Source organism: Maylandia zebra, linkage group LG19 (assembly GCF_041146795.1).
Source record: "Maylandia zebra isolate NMK-2024a linkage group LG19, Mzebra_GT3a, whole genome shotgun sequence".
Taxonomy (NCBI): domain Eukaryota; kingdom Metazoa; phylum Chordata; class Actinopteri; order Cichliformes; family Cichlidae; genus Maylandia; species Maylandia zebra.
In genome coordinates this window covers 26,529,947-26,550,512 of record NC_135185.1, presented here as the reverse complement: position 1 = coordinate 26,550,512, position 20,566 = coordinate 26,529,947, and the positions used below count along the sequence as shown (strand labels likewise).

The 20,566-nt window shown below is 39.4% G+C and overlaps 2 protein-coding genes across 3 annotated transcripts; both read left to right on the top strand.

Moving 5' to 3' along the window:
• The first annotated feature begins 2,464 nt into the window (after positions 1–2,464).
• On the top strand, positions 2,465–3,949 carry cga (glycoprotein hormones, alpha polypeptide). 2 transcript variants are annotated; one of them, XM_076877418.1, is made up of 4 exons: positions 2,465–2,540; positions 2,768–2,879; positions 3,114–3,298; positions 3,725–3,949. In XM_076877418.1, exons 1-4 carry the CDS (start codon positions 2,487–2,489, stop codon positions 3,797–3,799), a joined length of 426 nt encoding a protein of 141 aa, XP_076733533.1. In that variant the 5' UTR covers positions 2,465–2,486; the 3' UTR covers positions 3,800–3,949. The 2 variants fall into 2 exon arrangements, with proteins under 2 accessions (XP_076733533.1, XP_004540537.1); XM_004540480.3 differs by lacking the exon at positions 2,465–2,540 and adding an exon at positions 2,591–2,678.
• A 1,861-nt stretch (positions 3,950–5,810) lies between these two features.
• On the top strand, positions 5,811–19,516 carry znf292a (zinc finger protein 292a). Its single transcript, XM_004540873.4, has 8 exons — positions 5,811–5,975; positions 7,705–7,859; positions 11,036–11,114; positions 11,440–11,575; positions 11,736–11,938; positions 12,255–12,391; positions 12,685–12,826; positions 12,932–19,516. Exons 1-8 carry the CDS (start codon positions 5,826–5,828, stop codon positions 19,082–19,084), a joined length of 7,155 nt encoding a protein of 2,384 aa, XP_004540930.2. The 5' UTR covers positions 5,811–5,825; the 3' UTR covers positions 19,085–19,516.
• The last annotated feature ends 1,050 nt before the right edge of the window (positions 19,517–20,566 follow it).

Here is a 20,566-nt window from a genome sequence, read left to right as displayed (position 1 = left end):
TACATAGAAGAAATGCACTGGCCAGTTTCACAACAACAAAGTCCTGAAAAACCATATGTCCTGAAAAACACAAGTGATGATGACAGTTATTTCAATGGTTGAGAAAAGCCGCTTCTTCTACATCATCAACATCTAACCAACTAAAGAGTATTCTCATGGCACGTAACTATGTATACTACAACTTTTGATCCTTGTCCTCATTTTGACAGTGGAATGAGATGATTGTGGACAAGGTAGTAGTTTGAGGCTTTCAAGTGAATCTGCAGAAATGTAACATAATACTTGAGTATAAAAAGCAGAAGACTGTGAAACAGATTAGTGAGAAAGATGAGTGTTTCTATCACTGACTGTTGTTTTCAGTGAACTTTCAGTTAAATCCCTTTAATATGCAGCACCCCTCCTCTGAACTGTCAGTTACTGTAAACATCTCATAACATCTCCACTTCCTTTGACATACTTATTCAGCTCGGCTTCATTACACGAACTCACTCATCAGTGATGATTTGAAGCAGTTATTTTAGACACTGCTGCAAATAGCCAAATATGGTGTTACGTAAGTAACCCAGAAAAAAGCATGAAAGGGTAAAAAAAATAAAATAAATGAATAAAAGCAGTCAAAGAGATGTAGTATTATTCTTTTTTTATGGTTAAAATTAACAGTTTCAATGAAAGGCCTTCTCAGATAGCAGCGCTAATGTGGCCATTATATTTTGATTTGATTGAAATTGGATTTGCCTTCCAGCTATGCAAAGCAACAGCATACAGTCAAATACTTTTTAGCATAATTACTTTATTATGAATGTTAGATTTATAACGCAGTTACATTTCATGCTACAACGACTGATCTGGCATATGGAAAAAAAAATAATCTCTTAACATTTCGGGCCACTGAACATCTTGTCTTCTACACTTAAGCCAAGGATTTATCACCAGCACAACCAAGGACACGAGGGATGGGTTCTTATGTAAACACACAACCAAAATCCAAAATACATTCATATTCATCCTTGACATTTTAGATGTTAGAGGTGGAGACATGGATCCCCCCTAACAACCATCAAACACCAGCTCATTAATTCATAGCTTCTTTTATCTAAATTAATTCTAATCCTTTCTTTAAAAAAAAATGTTTCTCTACTGAGAAACAGATGAAATCTTTTTAGGTTTATTTCTGTAATGCCTGTTTAAAAGTTCACAATAGGAAGTGAGTGAGTTTTACAGAGGAAGACATGCATTATTTTTAGAAGTGCTGAAAATGTACATGAAAATTGATGTCTGCCCGTGAAATAAGATGTATTGGAGTTAGTTTAACACAGCATAAGGTGAAAAGAGGAAGACAAAAATGCTCGACTGAACTATTTCACATCTTACATCTCAGTTTTTACAGAAAGCCACAGTGTTAAAATGAGTCAAAGTGCTGTGAAAAAAGTATTTCCTGCTTTCTTTTTTTTTCTTTGTATATTTCTCACGCTTACATGTTTCTGAACATCGGATACATTTTTACAAATCTGAATATTAGTCAAAGATAACCTAAATACAAAATGCAGTCTTTAAAACATAATATCGTGTATTAGGGTAAATGAATGGTCTTTGTCTAATGTCAACATTTCTTTGATGATCTTGTGAGTGTGAGGGGACAACGAGTTTTTAACAGCTCTATACATGCTCTAAAAAAAATGTATATACAGTATTGATGTAATGTTATAAGCTAACCAGATGCTTTCTTGTCAGTAATACAGAATCCAGTATGAATTTTTCATGTGAGATCATACTTGAAGAGATGGAATAAGTTCTAACTAGTGCCAAAGTATTAAATTAATGGCATAAAATAGGACTGATTTCTGCTAATAACACCCACTGTATGGACTGATAACATCTGACGCGGGTCTTAGTGATGACTGTTTGTGCAACCATTTTTGACTTAGTATTTTGGAGTTACATTTAGTGAGTCAAATGACTTTAAACTCTAGCAGTAAACAAGTACCCATAATGAGAGCACTTGATGCAAAATGAAAAACATCCTGTTTTACAGTTAAACATCCACACATGTGGATTTTTTTTATCACCGCAAACAAAACCATTGACTCGTTCAATGTAAAAGCAAAATCGTGGCTCAAAGAAAGGTAAATCAGAGACCACCGGAGCAGGTCTTTTGTTGTTCTCAGCTGCTGTTCTTAGACGTTTGCATCTATTCGTGTTAGTCCCCGTGGAACCGAGAGCGGTTAAGAAAAGGCAGCAACATTTAGTTTGATGACATCACTTTAATAAATTGTGTATTTCAGCATCGGCCCTTTTTACACACCTCAGAATTCTAAAAAGTCACGAAAACAGTTTTATGCACATTAGCCTTAAAAATGACCTTTGTCCACTAAACCGAAATGCCTAAGATAAATCTCTAATTAATTCCCCCCTTTTTGCTCACCCCTCAGTTACCTAGTAACAAAAATCCGGGGATTAAATGTAACCACCGTCGTCAGAATGGAAGGATGATAATGAAGTATGTTTTGAGTTTCCACTGGGTCACAGAGATCATTGATAAGGTTGGTAAGCTTCACTTAATCCAGGAAACTGCTAGGAAAATGTGTGGGCTATATAATGGGATGGATTAGACTAGAAGTTCTCACTACAAGTAAGTTCTGTACAGAGGCACAGTGAAGGGGACACTTTCTCTCAACATGGTAATACTCTGTCTCTATACTTATGCTTTAACTTTATAGTTCTTTATTTGCATTTACCACTTTCTCTGTATTTGTTTCTATATTTTTAGATAATTGCTACAACCGCCATGGGCTCACTGAAGTCACCTGGACTGTCCCTTCTGCTGTTGTCTTTTCTTCTTTACATAGCTGATTCCTATCCCAACATTGACTTATCAAACAGTAAGAATTGTTTATGATGTAAATACTATTTTAAGTTCATCCAGTGTTTTATAATTGGACTTGAAATTAAATGTAAATGATCTGAGTCTTATGAAAGTCACAATGTTCTGTTCTAAATTTCTTATCACAGAGATTGTGTTTTTAATCTCAGTGTTCAAATGCTGGCACAATATTGCAAACCGTGCAGTTTGGGTTTTTTAGCAATGGTTCCCTTTTCTAAACCACCCTCTCTAGTGGGCTGTGAAGAATGCACGTTGAGAAAGAACAATCTTTTCTCAAGGGAACGTCCGGTTTACCAGTGCATGGGCTGCTGCTTCTCCAGAGCGTACCCGACACCTCTCAGAGCCATGAAGACAATGAATATCCCAAAAAACATCACCTCAGAGGCGACGTGCTGCGTCGCAAGGCACAGCCACGAGGTAGAGGCACAAACACATGACAATGTCAGGCAGCTATTTAACTTTTCTATGAATTTGTGACTTTTTAGCCTAATTTATGTTGGTGTCAGTAAGATTTTAGCAAAACAAATCTTGGAGTTGGATGCTATCGAATAGTTAGGATGTGTATTACATGTAAGCACTTTTTCTGAGTGAATGATTGTGTTATTCATTTCTTTTTATTTTAGGGGATCTTATATAACTTTTAAAGGGTTATTATTATTATCATTATTATTATTATTATTGGAAAAAAATGCACATAAGCTTCTCATATGGTTTTTATTTCAGTTTAAAACACTACTACAGACTATAGAGCAAAATACCATGACAGAACGGTTTAGTGTTATGCCATTTTTGTGTTAATGTTCACCCTTTTCCCCCCTCCTTAATCATCTGTTCCTTTTGCAGATCCTGATAGCTGGCATTTCGGTGAGAAACCACACAGACTGCCATTGCAGCACCTGTTACTTTCATAAGATATGACAGATGGGGACTGGGGACCACTCTGCATCCTTCGGCTTGGCAAACATGTTGTGTTTCTTTTAATATGCACACGCTTTACTCTGTTTTAAAATGCATGTGTTTGTGTTTCCAGAATATATTTCACAGTAATTCTGTGGCTGTGATGTTTCTTTAACCTACTTTTTTTTTTTTTTTTGCCTTATTTGTATTTGAAAAATTGTGGATTTGAAAAACGATTAAAATGTGCAACAAGAGCTTGGATTAAGGAATGAGTCTTATTTTTAAATCCATGCAGAATGATTTGTTACAAGGAGGTTTTCATGAGTGTTTCTTTGGAGAAAGGTGCATTCTTACACAAACTGCACCTCACTAAAAAGTGAGAACTGACTTTCTGGCTGAGACACTCTAATGTCAGTAAGGCGACAGAATAGAACATTTTCAGGAACTAACAGCCAAAATGTGCTTTAATGGCAAATAAATTATAGAAATATAGCTGAATTTTAAGTCAGCGTAGGAAAGATAGAAGTCATTAGAGTGATGATTTAACCACTTCAGTTTGATGACACTTGGATGAGCTCAGACACCTAATAAAGATGTCATTTTTAATACTAAACGTTCATTTAAAGAGAGCTATTAGGATGGGTGGTGATGTACCGTAACTTCGACTTTAACGTTTGTGTTAGGATGCCTGGGTCGTCGACCCAGGGTTTTTGAGTTTTTGATATTATTTATACTTCCTAGTTTTTGGTTTCTTTGAGTTCTGTCTTATGGCTTATGTCTCTAGTTTAAGTTTGTGTTGAGTTTTTTTTAGTTTTGTTATATTTTGAGTATTAAATTAAAGCCTTTTTTGAGTTCACGTCTGTCTCCGGAGTCTGCACCTTGGGTCCTATTCCTGCCTGCACACAGCCACACCTAACAGTTTGTTGAGAGAAATGAAAAACCTTTAATGTGAAGGGTTTTCTAACATATCAACCTATCTGATATATTTTTTCAAATGTTTTATGGCATTATGATAAAACACAAACATAATAAAAACACTTCATTCTTTGCTTAGGGTAACATGTTACAGTTACATCAGTGGTTTTTGTATTTTTCTTTTCTGGCTTGCCCCTCATTCAAAGCCCCTCATCCCACACCCAACACCTTTTCACCAATAAAAAAAGAATTCATGCTGAATTTCCCAGAAATAAAGGTGTGTATCATCTGCTCAGTAGCATCAGAAATCTCATTCTTCTTTATTTATTATAAAAGAAAAAAAAAACATACGCATCCACTTTAGCTTCTCTTCATCTTGCTCTCCTAGTTGGCTGAACTGGCTCCAGCTTGATAACCACTGAGTAACATGTTTCCTGCTGGTCCAGGTAACAAACTAGAGCACCGAGTCTGTTCGTTAATGTTAGAAAGGTTTATTCTGATGTGCTGCTCTGAGCATGGGTGCAGGTAGAAGAGTTCAATTTGAATTCAAATGCTCATTTGGTGTAACATGAATTGTAGATTTATGAAATATACCCTGGTATCCTTTTTTCCCTCGGGCTGCACAGATGTACCTCGAGTATTAATCTGATTTACCTCTAACATCTGGCCTGCTGGAGTGACTCTTAGCATGCGACACTGAATCAGGCCTTTTTCTGCAGCAGACCCAGGGGCACATTCTCAGGATTCATACCTGGAAGATACATAAGGTTTGCGTGGGGACACTGGGAGTAGACTAAAATCATTTTGCACACAGATTTGTGTTATTTTAGGAGATGGCTGGTTCACGCCTCGATGTCACAGCCTGCCTGCGGTATCTTTTTATGTCTTGTACCCTACTATGCAGTGTTGATGGTAACCCACATCAATCACTCTGAGGTTACCGCGTCAGCATATATGTGACCCACAGCTCGTGTGCACAGTGTGATTTTATGCGTAAGGTTGTGGATGCTTTGTTGACATCGGGGTTATGTTGAGCTTATAACAGTACACGCTCCCCTCCCCCTGCGTGCGCGTGCGTGTGCAAGTCTGTCAGCGTAACATCTGTGCGTACGCGGTCGTGATTGTTGTGAAGATGGCGGAGGGGGAGACAGAGAAGGAATATGATACACGGAAAGCTATCGAGGAGCTCCGAGAGCGGTTCCAAGCGTTGACCACAGCTTTGAAAGAAAGTTCTCAGCCCCCGTTGGAAGCCTCCTTGCATTTCTGCCAGGAGTTTTGCCAGGTTAGCTCGTTATCCTGCTGCTCATCCCGGGCTGCCTGCAGCCCCTCTGGTTTCCTGGCCGAGGATGCGCGTCTACGTTTGCTATAACAATGTAGCTAAGGGGTTAGCAGCCTAGCTAGCTCCCTCACATTTCAAGATGGGGAAAAAACCTCCTCAGTGTTTTCCCCCAGGTTTACCAGTGATGTTCGTATGCGGCATGCACTTATTTGCAAAGTCTGACCATCCACGCGGCGAGAAGCCACGCCATCGCGTGCCCGCGCTGCATTAATTACACGTATTTTCCAGGCCAGATAGCTAATAGCAAATGAATGTTGCTAGCTGGTATGCAGGGTCCCCCTGTCTGTGCAGTGGTCATGCTGTGCAAAAACGGATAGCTGTGTTAGCGAGATTTTCCTGAGCGGTTGCATTCATGTGCACCGCTATTTATACTTGTTAAAGGTAATAAAAAAACACAGTGTAAGCGCTGCAAGACTGCACCCATGCTTGTGGGGATTTTAGCTTGGTGTGTATTTAGGTTACTTTTTGTGAAGCTGTTTTTTTTTTTTTTTTTTGTACGGAAAGGGCAGTGATTTTTCCCCCAGTGTGCTAGCCCGGGCCTTTTGCACTAATCAATCCAGCTAACCACATCAGCGCATATGTTTATTACAACGCTTTTATCTATGCCAGCACGAGATGTTCAACTGATGTCATTGTAAAAGCAACCGATTAGCCTGCAGCTGGCTGAGCAGTGATTTGAAGGAGAAAGTGTTCTAGTGGTCACCGACTCCAGTATCCGTCTCATTAATTAGCCATGACCACATAGATGCACATTATGCGATTTCTCCATTTTCCTGCGACACAACGTAGATTATTTTCATGGCACCAAATTGGTGTGAGATTTTAAATTTGACCCAGTGCATCTCTAACCGGCTCTGAAGAATTCATTCAACTTAAAAGTTATGTGAGAGGGAAAAAAAGGGAGAGTCTGGGACTGAATGCACTTTTAGTCGGGGCAGGAATGTATTTAAAAGCGTGTAGCTGCAGGGATAATACACTCACTGAGCATGATAAGCGTTTTTATGCGAGCAGTGTGTTAAAGAAATAAAGTTTTATGGATTAAATTTAGGTTTTAGATTTGCTGAATTTGTATAAAAAAGGATAAAAAAAATACTTTTTTTTTGCACACACTAGATTATTTTTAATGGCTTAGGATACTACTCCTTAACTTAAATGTGTAATAAGTATGTCATGGTATTAAACATAACATTTAATATTGATTGTCCTGATGGCATGGCTTTTTGGCTTATTAAAGGTAGCTGTCTCTTAAATGTAAGCGATAATCAGAAATCTGTAGCTTAATTTACACTGATAGCAGCAAGTTTTACATCATTGAAAGCGGTTCCCGTAAAGAGGAATGAGCAAATTTTGTCTCAACGTTCTTACTGGGTTCCCAACATATTTCTTTACCAGTAAAGCCACATTTCTCTGGCTTTTTCATCTTTATTAGATAGTCTTTCAGTGAAGAGGAGTCACAAAAGCAGGAAGTTAAAAATTGTTACTGTGGTTATTATATCCATCACCCCGAGAGTTTCAGATTGACATAAAAATGTAGAAAAGCAGAAAATCTTGAAAGTCGAGAAGCCTAAAACAGATAATATTCCGCACAACTTTTTGACTATTTGTGCACAGAAGCTTGTAAGTTGTCATTCAGTGCCCTATTTTAACTGAAGTCTTTGTTTTCTTTTCTAAGGTCTTGGTGGAACATGCCAGTCGTTGGAAAACGGATGAAGATCCACTGCCCTTGCTGGAGGTTTACACCGTGGCCATCCTCTGCTTTGCTAAGGCTGCCTCCTGTCTCTCCTCCGAATGTGAAAATGTGCCACTCCTACTTGAAAAGTTGTCACTGTGAGTAGAAAATGAATTCAGTGTCAGTGCAAATGTGTGATAGATATTAATAACATAAACACAAGAGTGCATTAAGTCCAAAGATTAAAGTGGTGATGAGTAGTTCTAGTTCTACTGGTTTGTTTTAAGAGAGAATTTAATCCCTTTGGGCATTTGGAAAGAGGAATAATATGTGACAGTAAAAATAAACAAAACACACCCAAATCTCAGAGGAAACTTGCATGAAAAGTTTTCAAATACTCTATAAACAGTCTACAGGAGCCACTTAGCTATTTGCAGGGTGTGCTCTTATGAAAACAAAGTCCTTGAGGCTGTAATGCAGAGTGGAAGTGGAGGGGATCTCTCAGGGAGCCACAGATTTGGGATGATTTACAGAGGAGGATGCAACGTGTACGCAAAATGAAGTCAGAGACAATAGTTATCAACACCAAGAATGTACATTAGTTCTTAGTCATAAGATGTATTTGAATAATCCAGAACACATCATTATGCCTCTGGAGTGAACAGACGTACCGATGTGTCGAAATCACGCTACCGATTTACGATGATCAAGCAGCAAGACAAAGCCTCCCTTTCAACTTGTGTCTAAAGTTTGGATTTCAAACTATACACCAGTTTTTAATCCTAACAGTACAGCTTTACAGGATTTTATTGACAGTCTGATGCATATAAGTCCCACACCATAAAAATAGATTGAAGCCAGCAAAATAACCATGCCTATGTCGTCTATGTTGTGAACACATCTTACTATGAGTAGCACAGAAGCTTTTTAGATATTCTATGATGTGGTAATGATACCATTAAAGTACGTAAAATAATAAATATAAAAGAAAAGATATTCTGAATCACATTTAGTGTTATATTTTCATCATCTCAATAGCTATTTGGGATATAGGCCTGCAATGGCTGTTGCAGGCAAGCAGCAAAGGGTTGAGGTTAGGACATATCGTGACTTAGACCTCGATTTTGCTCACAGCTAAACTCAACTGCACTGATGAATTTGCACAGGGATCAGGACATTCAGCAGTATACTATAAAGGCCTATTACCACCTTTATTGTAATTGTAAATGCTTTTTGACCACAAAGTGGGCGGCCACTAACTCACTTGACAGTGACCCGATTAGTCATGTTTCTCAAGTAATGATCAGTGCCTAATTATTGGTAATAGGCAGTTGTGGGATATGCATTTTACCTGTGTGGAAAGGTGCAGAAAAAGTATTCCATTCACAGGATGGTTGGATATACTGATGTTTTATCATGCATTCACTGAATCTGTCTTGGTCCTACCTTATTTTAGGTGAATTAGTATATAATTCACCCTAAAGTGATCTCCAACTACTCTCACAATAAGAGATAATACATTTTGGTTTCTCTAAACAACAATGATTTCACAATTACCCTTCCAACAAACCCAAAAGTGACTAGACACCAGTGTTTACAAGTGGCATCTCAAATAAGATGGGATAATACTGTATGACAGCAGGAAACATCTAGATAACTGAAATGTTAGCAAATAAAAACAAACACTGGTATCAGAATGGAAATATATCAAAATTGGACCATATATTATGCCCATAAAGGACATTACAAAAATTCAATTCACTACTGTCTCTAATAATGAAAGAAATAGTTTGAGTTGATGATATGGAGCTAAACAAAAAAATGAACTGCAGCAAATGTTTTAAAACTCAATATATACACCCGTGAGTCAAATGAGTTTATATAAATTGTACCGCAATTTAACTCTTTAAGACCTACCATAGAACCAAGTCCGCCAGAGCTTATCTTTACACGTTTACATGTTGTAGTGCCATTTTTGGGAGCATTTCAAGTTGCTATACATCAATACAACCATTATAGCCCAAATTGTAATAATATGTATGCATTAAGTGCATAGTAACTACATAAATTTCAAAAAAGTGCAATAAACTACAACAAAAATGTTTGGTTTTTTTACATATATTTCTAGTTAGAGAAATTTCAGAGGTTTATCCCTCAAAACTGTAAATACAAAAAAGTTCCAGAAAATAGTTTCCAACAACAGGAAATTTATTTTGAGTGTCTTCATAGTTTTATTTTTGAGATACACCAATTTCTATATACTGCAGCAAAAATAAATATTATAATCCAAATTTGCAAAAACAAACCAGCATGTGCATCAAAAAAAACCTATTTCCAGCAGTGCAATTTGAGTTCTAAGCATCTCAGAAACTATTCAGAAAAGCATAAAGTCAAACATAACTTTTAAAAACACCAGTATAGGCTTATACAGCCCCGAAGGTAAAAAAAACAAAAAACAAAAAAACCCCTACATTTTCCATGAAAATGACGTCACTTACAGTTTCGGGCAAGTAATGGTGGACATGCGATAGTTCGTGCTGAGAGTCTATTCCAATGTAGGAAGTGTTTTGAACAGGTAATCGGATCGGCAAAGCGTGTTTCTGGAATATTATGTTTTTGATGCTGCAAGTGCTTTTTATGCAATTTTTGCAAAGCTATATGTGGAAGGAAACCATGACCTAGGGCAAGCTGGTGGCATAAGATGTAAGTACAACGCCTCCGGTTTGATATGCAAAAAAAATTATCATGCTAGCTTACGTGGTTCCAGTTCTACAGGGATTTAAAAATAGTTACGCAAAACGGAGCGTGCCTACTCCGACCAGTTTTAAAAGGTTAAGAGAGAGGAGAAATCAGCCAGATTAATTTGCATTCTGTCGCTGATTTTGTATCATGCATGATGCAGTAGGGAAGTAAAATAACAAAAATAACACCACGCGTGCACACACAGATATATATATTCTAGATGTTAAGCAGAGCAATGCACTCTCTACCCATCTTATATGCTCTTTCCAGAGCTACTTCTCATCTGGTCACCGTCTTTGCACTCCAAGGTTTAAATACAACTACCACAGGAACTCCTTTGTTCCTTTAGTTGCAACATTTTGTTAATATGAACAACATGAGTGTATGAATGGTATTAATATGTTTCTTTGGACAAGCAGCTGCGCAGTAAAATTAAAAATGTTCCTCAGCTTTATATTTGCAAAATGCCAAACTGACTTTACACTCACACCCTGCAAAAAGCTATTCTTGTATGGTTATCCCCATTTTACGGATTGTGTGCACATCCTTGACCTACATCTGGCTTTAACAAATTGCTGTGTTGGATTCACAGGAGCTGTGCAGAGCTGCTGCTCTTATTGCCCCAGCATGTCCCTGGTGCCTTATGGGAGGAGTTCCAGTCCTCCATGAAGGTCAGTATCTGCAGAGCTACTTGTAGATACTTTTCTTATCATTTTTTCTTATCATTTCAGTGATAAGCAATGAGAAGTTACTTAGTTATTAGAAAACATTTGGTTTAGTTTACTTAAAGGATATGTAAAATGATATGTGGTAAAATACTGCACTGAGGATTTATTATGTGTAAAGAATACATATATCACTTCAATAATTGACTATCGTAACATCGCCATAGCAAATATTTCAGGCATGAGTGAAATGAAAAATGAAATTTCAAAGCACGACTGACTGAAGTTTTAGCAATGTAATCATTACATAGTTGTGCGTCTTCTGTTACAGTTGGCACACGGCCTTTTGCAAGAAAGTGGGAGCACACAGCTCTGCCTGCTCTCAGTACTGGCACAGCAGGACGGCGTCTGGGCCAACACCACATTAAGCAGCATCCTGTCCAATCAAATTCCTCAAACTGAGCAAGGTTAGTCTTCTTTTTTTATACGTCTAGGCTTGCCAACGCACCGCGCTGACTTTTACAGCTGTAATTCTAGGAAATAACTCTCGCTGTGTATAATAGTAAACTTTCTGACTGAATTCTCTCTCATGACCAGTTTCTCAACTTTCTTCTTTCTCCTCCTCAGTCCATGAATTTCTTGAGCTCGAAGGTCCCACGCTTCTCAACATGCGGATAAAACATCTTATCAAAGTGGACAGTATTAATAAAGCAGCTGTCCTTGCAAAGATGTGCTCAGAGTATCCGGGATATGAAGGAAAAGGGAACTTCAAACAGACCTATTTGCTTTGCATTTGTATGACAAAAAGTCAGGAACAGCTAATGGAAGAGGTATGAAAACATTATTTTAAACATTATTTTAAAATAAACTATTTTACTTGATTAAAAATAATATTTCAGCAGGGTTTGTGGCCACTTAAATGTTTTAGAGCCCTCGTAATATGGTATTGTTATTAAAACCACATTTGTTGTTAGATGCTTTTTTGAAACGGACAAACGGACTGTGCCTTTCTTAAACTGTACTGAAGTTGAATCAATCAAATTGACCCTTTGTTTGTTTAGAAGTTTCCTGATATCTGAAATTGACTGATACTGCAACTGGATTTCATTTGAACTGATTTTTTATTTGATCTGTTTTCTCTAATAGATTGCATCAATAGACTGTAAGGATGCCCTTGAAATGATCTGCAACCTGGAGTCTGAGGGAGATGAGAAAGGCGCTCTCTGCATGTGTACTTCCTTTCTCAAAAGACAGCTTCTCCAAGGAGATGTTTACTGTGCCTGGTAAGAGTTGCTATATGTTTCAGACATTTGCAAAGAACAAAAGAGTTGCACAGTCATGGAACAGCAGTAGGCTAAACATGCATGCTTTATATCGTAAGTGCAATTCTTTTTATCGTTAATCATTATTATAGATGCAGCTTATAGATTGGCCAAATGTGAATAAATGAAGGATGCTACAAAGTATAAATTCAACATATTGGTTCCATCAGTGCAGACACAGCCTAATTTGTGTAAAAGTTTACGCACTCTTTCAGTTCAAAACCTTGAACAGTTCCGTTTGTGAACTTTTTCAGGGAACTGACTTTGTTCTGGAGTAAACTGCTCATGCGATTAGAGTCGTCTGCTGATTCCTTTCTGAGCCGCAGCAAAGAGATGGCTCTTCTCTGCAGAAGTGTCTGTCACATTCTGTTTCTCATCAAAGTAATCCAAAACGAGGTAAGGAAAATAGTCTTATGCGTTTACCGTTAATGCAAGAACAGACATAGACATATAAGGCTTTAAAATAAAATCGTTGGCCTTTATGTTTTTCTATTTTCATAGGTTGGGGAGGTGGGGCTTCCAGTGTGCGTAGAAATGTGCATTCAAGCTCTGAAAATGACCTCCAGTGACCATAAAGATAGCAAGTCTACCATCTGCAAGACTATTTCCTGCCTCTTGCCAACTGATCTAGAAGTTAAGCGTGCATGCCAGCTCACAGAGTTCCTACTCCAGCCTACGGTTGACTCATATTATGCTGTGGAATCACTGTACAATGAACCTGACCAAAAACCTGAGGAGGACGGGAGTCTACCAGTGCCCAATTCTTTACGCTGCGAGTTACTGCTGGCCTTGAAGACACAGTGGCCTTTTGATCCGGAGTTCTGGGACTGGAAAACATTGAAACGCAACTGCTTGGCACTGATGGGCGAGGAGGCAGCTATTGTCTCTTCTATTGACACACTCAATGACACAGATGAACAAGAGGTGGAAAGTGCACTTGGCAAACTCCCTGAATACAAAGACCTGGAGGATTTCCTGCTAACCACTACAAATGAACTCAATGAAATCACAGATGAAAGAGAAAAAAATAGAGAGGCTAAAAAACTGCGGGAGCAGGGTTTTGTGTCTGCCCGATTCAGAAATTGGCGAGCTTACATGCAGTATTGTGTTTTGTGTGACAAGGAGTTCTTAGGTCACAGAATTGTTCGTCACGCTCAGAAGCATTTCAAAGACGGAATGTATCTTTGTCCAATATGCGCTGACAGTTTTGAAACTAGGGAGATTTTAGAACCACACGTAGCAACACATGTAAAGCAGTCTTGCAAAGAGAGATTAGCTGCAATGAAAGCTGCAAGAAAAGTAACCAAACCACCTCAGTCCCCTAAAAGTCCATCAAAAATTTCAAAAGTTGCTGCCAAGACAAACACTAGTCCTGTTAAAATTGAATCTCAAATTGGACAACAGCTGGGACCCCCTGTTAAGATAGAACAAACTACATCTGACACACAGATAAGCCAAGACTGTTTCTGCCCTGTGAAAAACTGCACTAAAGCTTTCAAGTTTTTCCGTAACCTCATGGCTCATGTCAGATCTCACAAGAACGACGAAGAGGCCATGAGGTTTTTAGAAATACAAAAGCAGAAAGTGGTTTGCCAGTACTGCAGGAGGCAGTTTGTTAATGTCAGACACCTCAATGATCACCTGCAGATGCACTGTGGCACCCGACCATATATATGCATACAGCTGAATTGCAAGGCCAGCTTTAATTCGAATTCGGAGCTCCTCATGCATAGAAAAATACACCCAGAATTTAAGGCCCAGTGCATGTTTCCTAACTGTGGCGAAGTTTTCAGCGAGGCCTACCTGCTGTATGATCATGAGGCTCAGCATTACCTTACCTACACCTGCCAAACGGACAACTGTGGAAAAATCTTCTACTCACAGTCTCAGTTCTTGTCCCACCAAGAGAATCACAACAATGATGCAGCGAACAGTTTTAACAACGCAAATCAGCTCCCCCCATCCGATGCAAAAGTGCAGCCACCACCACCACAAGAGAGCACCCCAACCCAACAAGACACATGTTCTGCTGCTGTATGCTTTGAAGGGATTAATACAGATATACATATGAAGGAAGCATCAGATGCCAGTGCATCACCATGCACATCGCCAGCCCCCGGTCCCCTGAAAGTGAAACACTCAGTCGAAAATATGCTGAATTCAATTGGACATCCTGAGATAAAAGAACCAGAGAAATGCTACACTCCACTGACCAATCCCACTCCAGCACCAGTTGATGCCACTCAACCACCACAAGCTCCACATGCCCACCAAAATGTGGCTGTGCAAGGTACTGTTCCTCCAGTGTATCCTGTCCCAAGTAATACAGATCCTTTGCCAGGTCAACAGGAAGTAACTGTCAGTGGGACTAATAATGTACCAGGCAATGAGTTTCAGAAAGCAACTCCACAAATAATTTCTCCTGCTCAAATCAAGACAGAAATTCCTTCTTCGCTTCAAGGATATCCTACTAGCACACCTGCAGCTACTGCTGGAAGTGAAGAGAACCTGCATTGCTGCCCATTTAATGATTGCACAAGGGCATACAGTACAAACAAAAGTTTGTCTAGGCATGTGAAGAAGCAACACCCTGAGATATTCGAAGATTGGAAATTGGCGAAAAAATATAGCAAAGTGGCCAAAATTACTGCAAAAAAGACACCCAGTGGACCAGCGTCACAAAGTCAACCTCAGAACCCAGGTGCCAAGCCTCCAAACCAGCCAGGAATACTATGCAACAAACCTGGGATGCAGCAGATGGATTACCTAATGGGATGCTCAAGCTCTCCCGCCCAGTGTTACCCTGGATCGATGGAGCCTGTGCCTATCACTCCAATGATAAACCCCACGGTGTACTCATCCTGGGGAAGCCCAAACAATTCCAGCGGAATGATGCAGTCAGACATGTCTCAGTCTTGGTCTTCACCTCCTATGAATAACTGCTATCCAGATGCCTTTAACATGAACGAGTACCCACCCCGCAACTATCCTCACTGGCAGGCAGACCCCTATCAAGCCACATCGTCTCTCCCATCTGATAGAGATCACTCAGTAGCAGCTATGCACGCTCCCACTATGTCAAACGCTCCTTCAGATTCAAGTTTAATGTCTCAGTATGTGTCGAGTTCTCTGATGCTTGACAATGGAGGCCAAATGCATAACGGAGGACATCAGTATGGACTCATGCATCCTGAGGGTGCAGGAGACAATGTAGATGTGAGAAAAAGCAGTGCAAGTATGACAGGACAGCTGGATAATGGAAACAGTATCTCAACTATTGACAGCCTCCCTGACGGAAGCTACCACACACCATATGCTCAGAGTGAAAACTCTTGTCTCACTCAATGCTCATCAGTTGATATTCCAATGAAATGTTTAACCCCAGAGGCTCCAGCGCCAATAAAATCTACAAGTGAAATAACTGAACCGGAGAGTATGGCACCTCACGGTTATGATCAGATAGACAACTCTGTGGATGGCATGCTCAGCCCACACAACGTGATTCACACTGATTTCCCTTACGATGAGGACTGTGCCAATGCCGACTGTGAGACAAACCCCTCAGATGAAAAGGCAAGTGACCCAGATGTGCAGAAAGGAAAACGCAGCAGGCTGAGCAAGCGTACCAAATGGCCCGCAATCATCAAGGATGGCAAGGTCATCTGCAGGAGATGTTTTAGAGAGTTTACAAGCACCAAATCTCTTGGTGGTCACCTGTCTAAACGCTCACAGTGCAGACCTTTAGATGAAATCGACCTGACAGCTGATCTCCCAACATCATTTCTTGATTTCCTCAATGATCCTCATGTCCCTGACACTAATGGAGCAATATATAACATGCCAAATGGTGACTTCTCACAGGAATCTTGTAGCTTGACCACTTTGACCTCGTCCGTGGTGTTGAAACAGGAGCCCCAGAATACAAATATCATGGACTATCCAAACTCCTTCTCAGTTTCCACTGAAATCCAGCAAGAGAAGGCAGTAGATTTGGCTAATCCAGCTCTTGATGTACCTTATCAGGAGGATCACCTGATGGAAATGTCACATGCCTTTCAAAGGTTGGATTTGATCGAGGCTGCTCAACAGAAGATGCGGAGTGCAATGTCCACAGAGCAAAGTGTTAGTCATTGTGATCCAGCCCCTGTTATTGAAAAGAACAAAACACTGAGTAAAAGTGACGACAAGCCCACTGAAAAGATACCTAAACCTTTCAAATGTGACCAGGAGGATTGTGAGTACTCGTTCATGACAAAGGAAGCATTATTCAAACACTTGAGTAAAATGCACGATTATACTAATGAGATGATAGATGAACTAAAAAGAACGCCATCCAAACTGTCACCATATCCTTGTCAGATCTGTCCAAAAACATTTACAAGAACGACAGGGTTGAGAATTCACTATGAAAAAGTCCATCGCTTGTCAAAGGCAGAAATGCAGAAGCTTAGAATTAGTGCTAGAAATAGACGTGCATTTAGACTTAACAAAGCTGATGCAGTTATTAAACGTCCAAACACCGATTTCAGTAGCGGCCAGATAGCAAAGTCTGCACCTGTAACTCCTGCTATAAAACAGGAACCACTTGATGTTGCAATTGCACCTCAACAAGACGCTGACAACAATCTAGACGTTCCTCAGGTCACTCCAGAAGACGTGTCAAAGCAAAGCGTGACCTCTGAGGTATTGACTGTTACACGACTACCATCACCTCAAAACTACTTGACTGACAGGCCATTTGAGGAAGTGGCACAACCTGCTCCTGAAAAAGCTCCAGAGGAACCTAAAGTGGCTGTTATTAACAACAGTCCAGAAATGACACTGAAATCCAGTTTGAAAGAGAAGCTCAGTCCCGTTGGCAAAGCAAAAATGCCACAAGGAAAATTAGCCGTGAGCCCGAGCAAAGTGAAACAGCTAAAGTCTCCGCCTTCATCTCCTTCATCGTCTCCAGAAAAACCCAGCAGCTCCAAAAGCACACCAACAAAGGAGGAGAAAAAGGAGAAACTTCAGAAGAGGTTAAGCCTCAAAATGTTTGACGCAGACAATGCCTACAGTCCGTACAGACCTTATCGCTGTGTTCATGAGGGATGCACTGCAGCATTCACCATCCAGCACAATTTGATACTCCATTACAAGGCCATGCATCAGGCATCCCTGCCCCCTAACAAAACTGAAGGTGAAACTGAAGCTGAAAAGACTAGTGTTAACACCGGACAGGAGAGCGATCAGACCATAGAAAAAGATAATGAAGTCAGGTGTCAAGTGAAAAATTGCTCAAGGGTGTTCATGGGAATCACACGGCTGGTGCAACATTACCTCTTACTACACAAGTTCACCCGTGACAAAGCCACCGCCATGATGGCCAGTATGAGCATAGGAACTTTTAACTGTGACCGGCCAGAGTGTGCTCTCCCCTTCAGCTCTGTGGAAAAGTACATTGAGCACATTAAGAATTACCACAAGGAAATTGCCATTTCTGAGAGCGGCTCGGTTGATCCAACTTTCCGGTGCGAGTACGATGGATGTGACCGAGTGTACACTACAAAGTCAAACCTGCTCCGTCACCTCATCAAAAAGCACGACTATGTTTATGACCCCAAAATAAGTGATGGAAGAAGGACTAAATCGGTAGGGCTCTTCCCAGGGGTTAGCAATGGGAAAGAGAACGTAGAAAGTAAATTCAGAGTGAAAAAGAAAAACACTAAAAAGAAAGATGGAAAGTCCATTGAACACTGGACTAGTTTTGGAAAGCCTACACTAAAATCTCATGAAGAAGCATCTGCCATGTGCACCAAGAAGTCCTCGCTGCAGTACCCATGCATGATCATAGGTTGCGATGCAGTGGAGTCTGCTGAAAGAAATATATTTAAGCATTACACCACACATGGCCTCACAGAGAGATACATTGAAGATCAGAGGAGCCAGTTCATTTTCTGCAAAAAATACTCACGCGCCAGATGCAAAGATGCAAACAAAGCAGAGGGCACGTCAGCTTCATCTTCTGAGGACATGGAGCCAGAAGAAGTTGAAAAGCCCAGTGACCAGAAAATAGATGAATCGGTAGAAAAAATAGTCCAAGAGGACAGCAAGCTGTCCAACGACGATAGTGCAGAATCTCAAGCTTCCACTGGGACAGAAGGAGGAATTAAAAGAGGCCGTCCCAGAAAACCTGCACATCCCACACCAGCTTGTCCGGAGAGGATACAAACCCTTAGGAACCGCACAACTGTTAACAGTTCAAGAGAGAACTCAAATCCTGGTACCCCTGCAGCCCAAGAACAACGTGATGATGGGGTTATGTCAGCGTCTTTCAAGCCGTTAGGACTTGAGGACTCCTTTCTTAAGTTCTTGGAAACCTCAGAGTCGACCAACTCTTCCAAACGCAAATTAAATGATAAATCTAGTGCTGAACTGCCTTCCAAAAGACAACACACTAACAAACAGAAATCTGCAACCAAAAGTAAAGCAGCTGATGAATTGAAAGGTTGTGAGAGTCTTGTAGACTTCAGAAACCCCCTCAATCTCCAATCAGTGAGTAATGTTAAGATAGTCATGGATAAAACATTATCAGATGGCGCTGATCTTTTGCTAAAGCAGCTACAAGACATGCGGCCCATAGTCATAATAAAAAAATGGATTTATAGCGGATCATAACCCGATATTTTTTGTTTTCAGCTCAGTCTTACTCAGGATTTGAGAAGTTATGCTGCAGAATGGTTTGTTAATGCATCAAATTTCCAACTGTTAACAGTCATGGTCACACTTAATGAAAAAAAGGCCTATTTTGTACCTAATGAAATAACGTCTCGGATGATTTTAAGTATGTATGTTAGTTATAATAACCAGGTAATCTATAGGGCATAGATTTTAGAAACATGTTTGTATTTATGCTTAGTACTGAAGATGTTTTTTTTTTCTTTTGCTAAATGGAGACTTTTAAAGAAAACTGTTTTTATATATCCCTATGGGATTTCAAGTTCTGTTTGTATTTATTTCATCCTTTTACAACACTAGTAGACCTATCTGTAATATTTACATGTCTTCCACAAAGTGTTCAATAAAATGTTACTGGTTCTTTTTATAACATACTGACTGCACACTTTCTATTGTTCTAACTTATATAGTTTACAGTAGCTTCGTTTACGCGCAATCCCAGCTGTGAAATGATGCACATGATTTGGTTTTAAATGAGCTATGGAAACTTGGAATATGGTGGGACAAGGTTGTTGTTAGCAACTGAATAGATGTGGAAACTTTTCATATTTGTGGACGGAAAGCTTCCCAAAGGAGCCTGGAAAATGTACAGTTTTTAAAACTTTTTCCATGAAGGGAATGCCAGCAATCTAATGTCAGTTTAAAACACCTTAAATTGGGCATACTGACATGAAAAATACCAATAGTATAAATAAATCAGTGCATTAAAACACATTTACATATTAAACATATTATGGAAGCTTGTTTCTTTCTCTCAGTGTTTCCCCCATTCGGACTTCAAAATTCCAACTTGCTCAGAAACTCCAAATTTTGAAACGATACGATGAAAATTAACTTAGCCTGCTTTTTTTCTCCTTTTTTAATTGCAGAAATAAGCCTCCATAGTTCATGGAAAAGTACTTTTAACATCAACAAAAATATATATTGAGCTTATTTCTACAATTAAACATACTGTTCACTTTTTTTTGTGCATACATTTTTGGCTTGTTTTTACATATTTTATCTTAAGGTTATGTAAAACTTTAATTTATTGCAACATATTTCCTCCACACAATACACAATGGGAATTAACTCGGCTAAAGAAAAACTATATATATATATATATATCTATGAAGAAGTAGGTGTATATATGCACTGATTTGAGACTTTAATGGCTTTTATAGAGCTTTATGATGGTTATTGCGTCATTATTTTAAGAGTTGCCAGCTGTAACGCAAAATGGACCTGAAGGACTAACGGGACACCGGAGATGCTGTTGGGGAACGTTCAAGATCAGCAATGTTAGAAAGCGTTCACAGCAGTGATCTAACGGGGAAAAAAACTTTCGTTCCTTCTTTTAAATTATTTATCTGGTGTATTTTATGTTAGTTTAGAAAAATGGGTTGTGGTTGGATAACTTAAAACAACTTGACAAAAGTATGA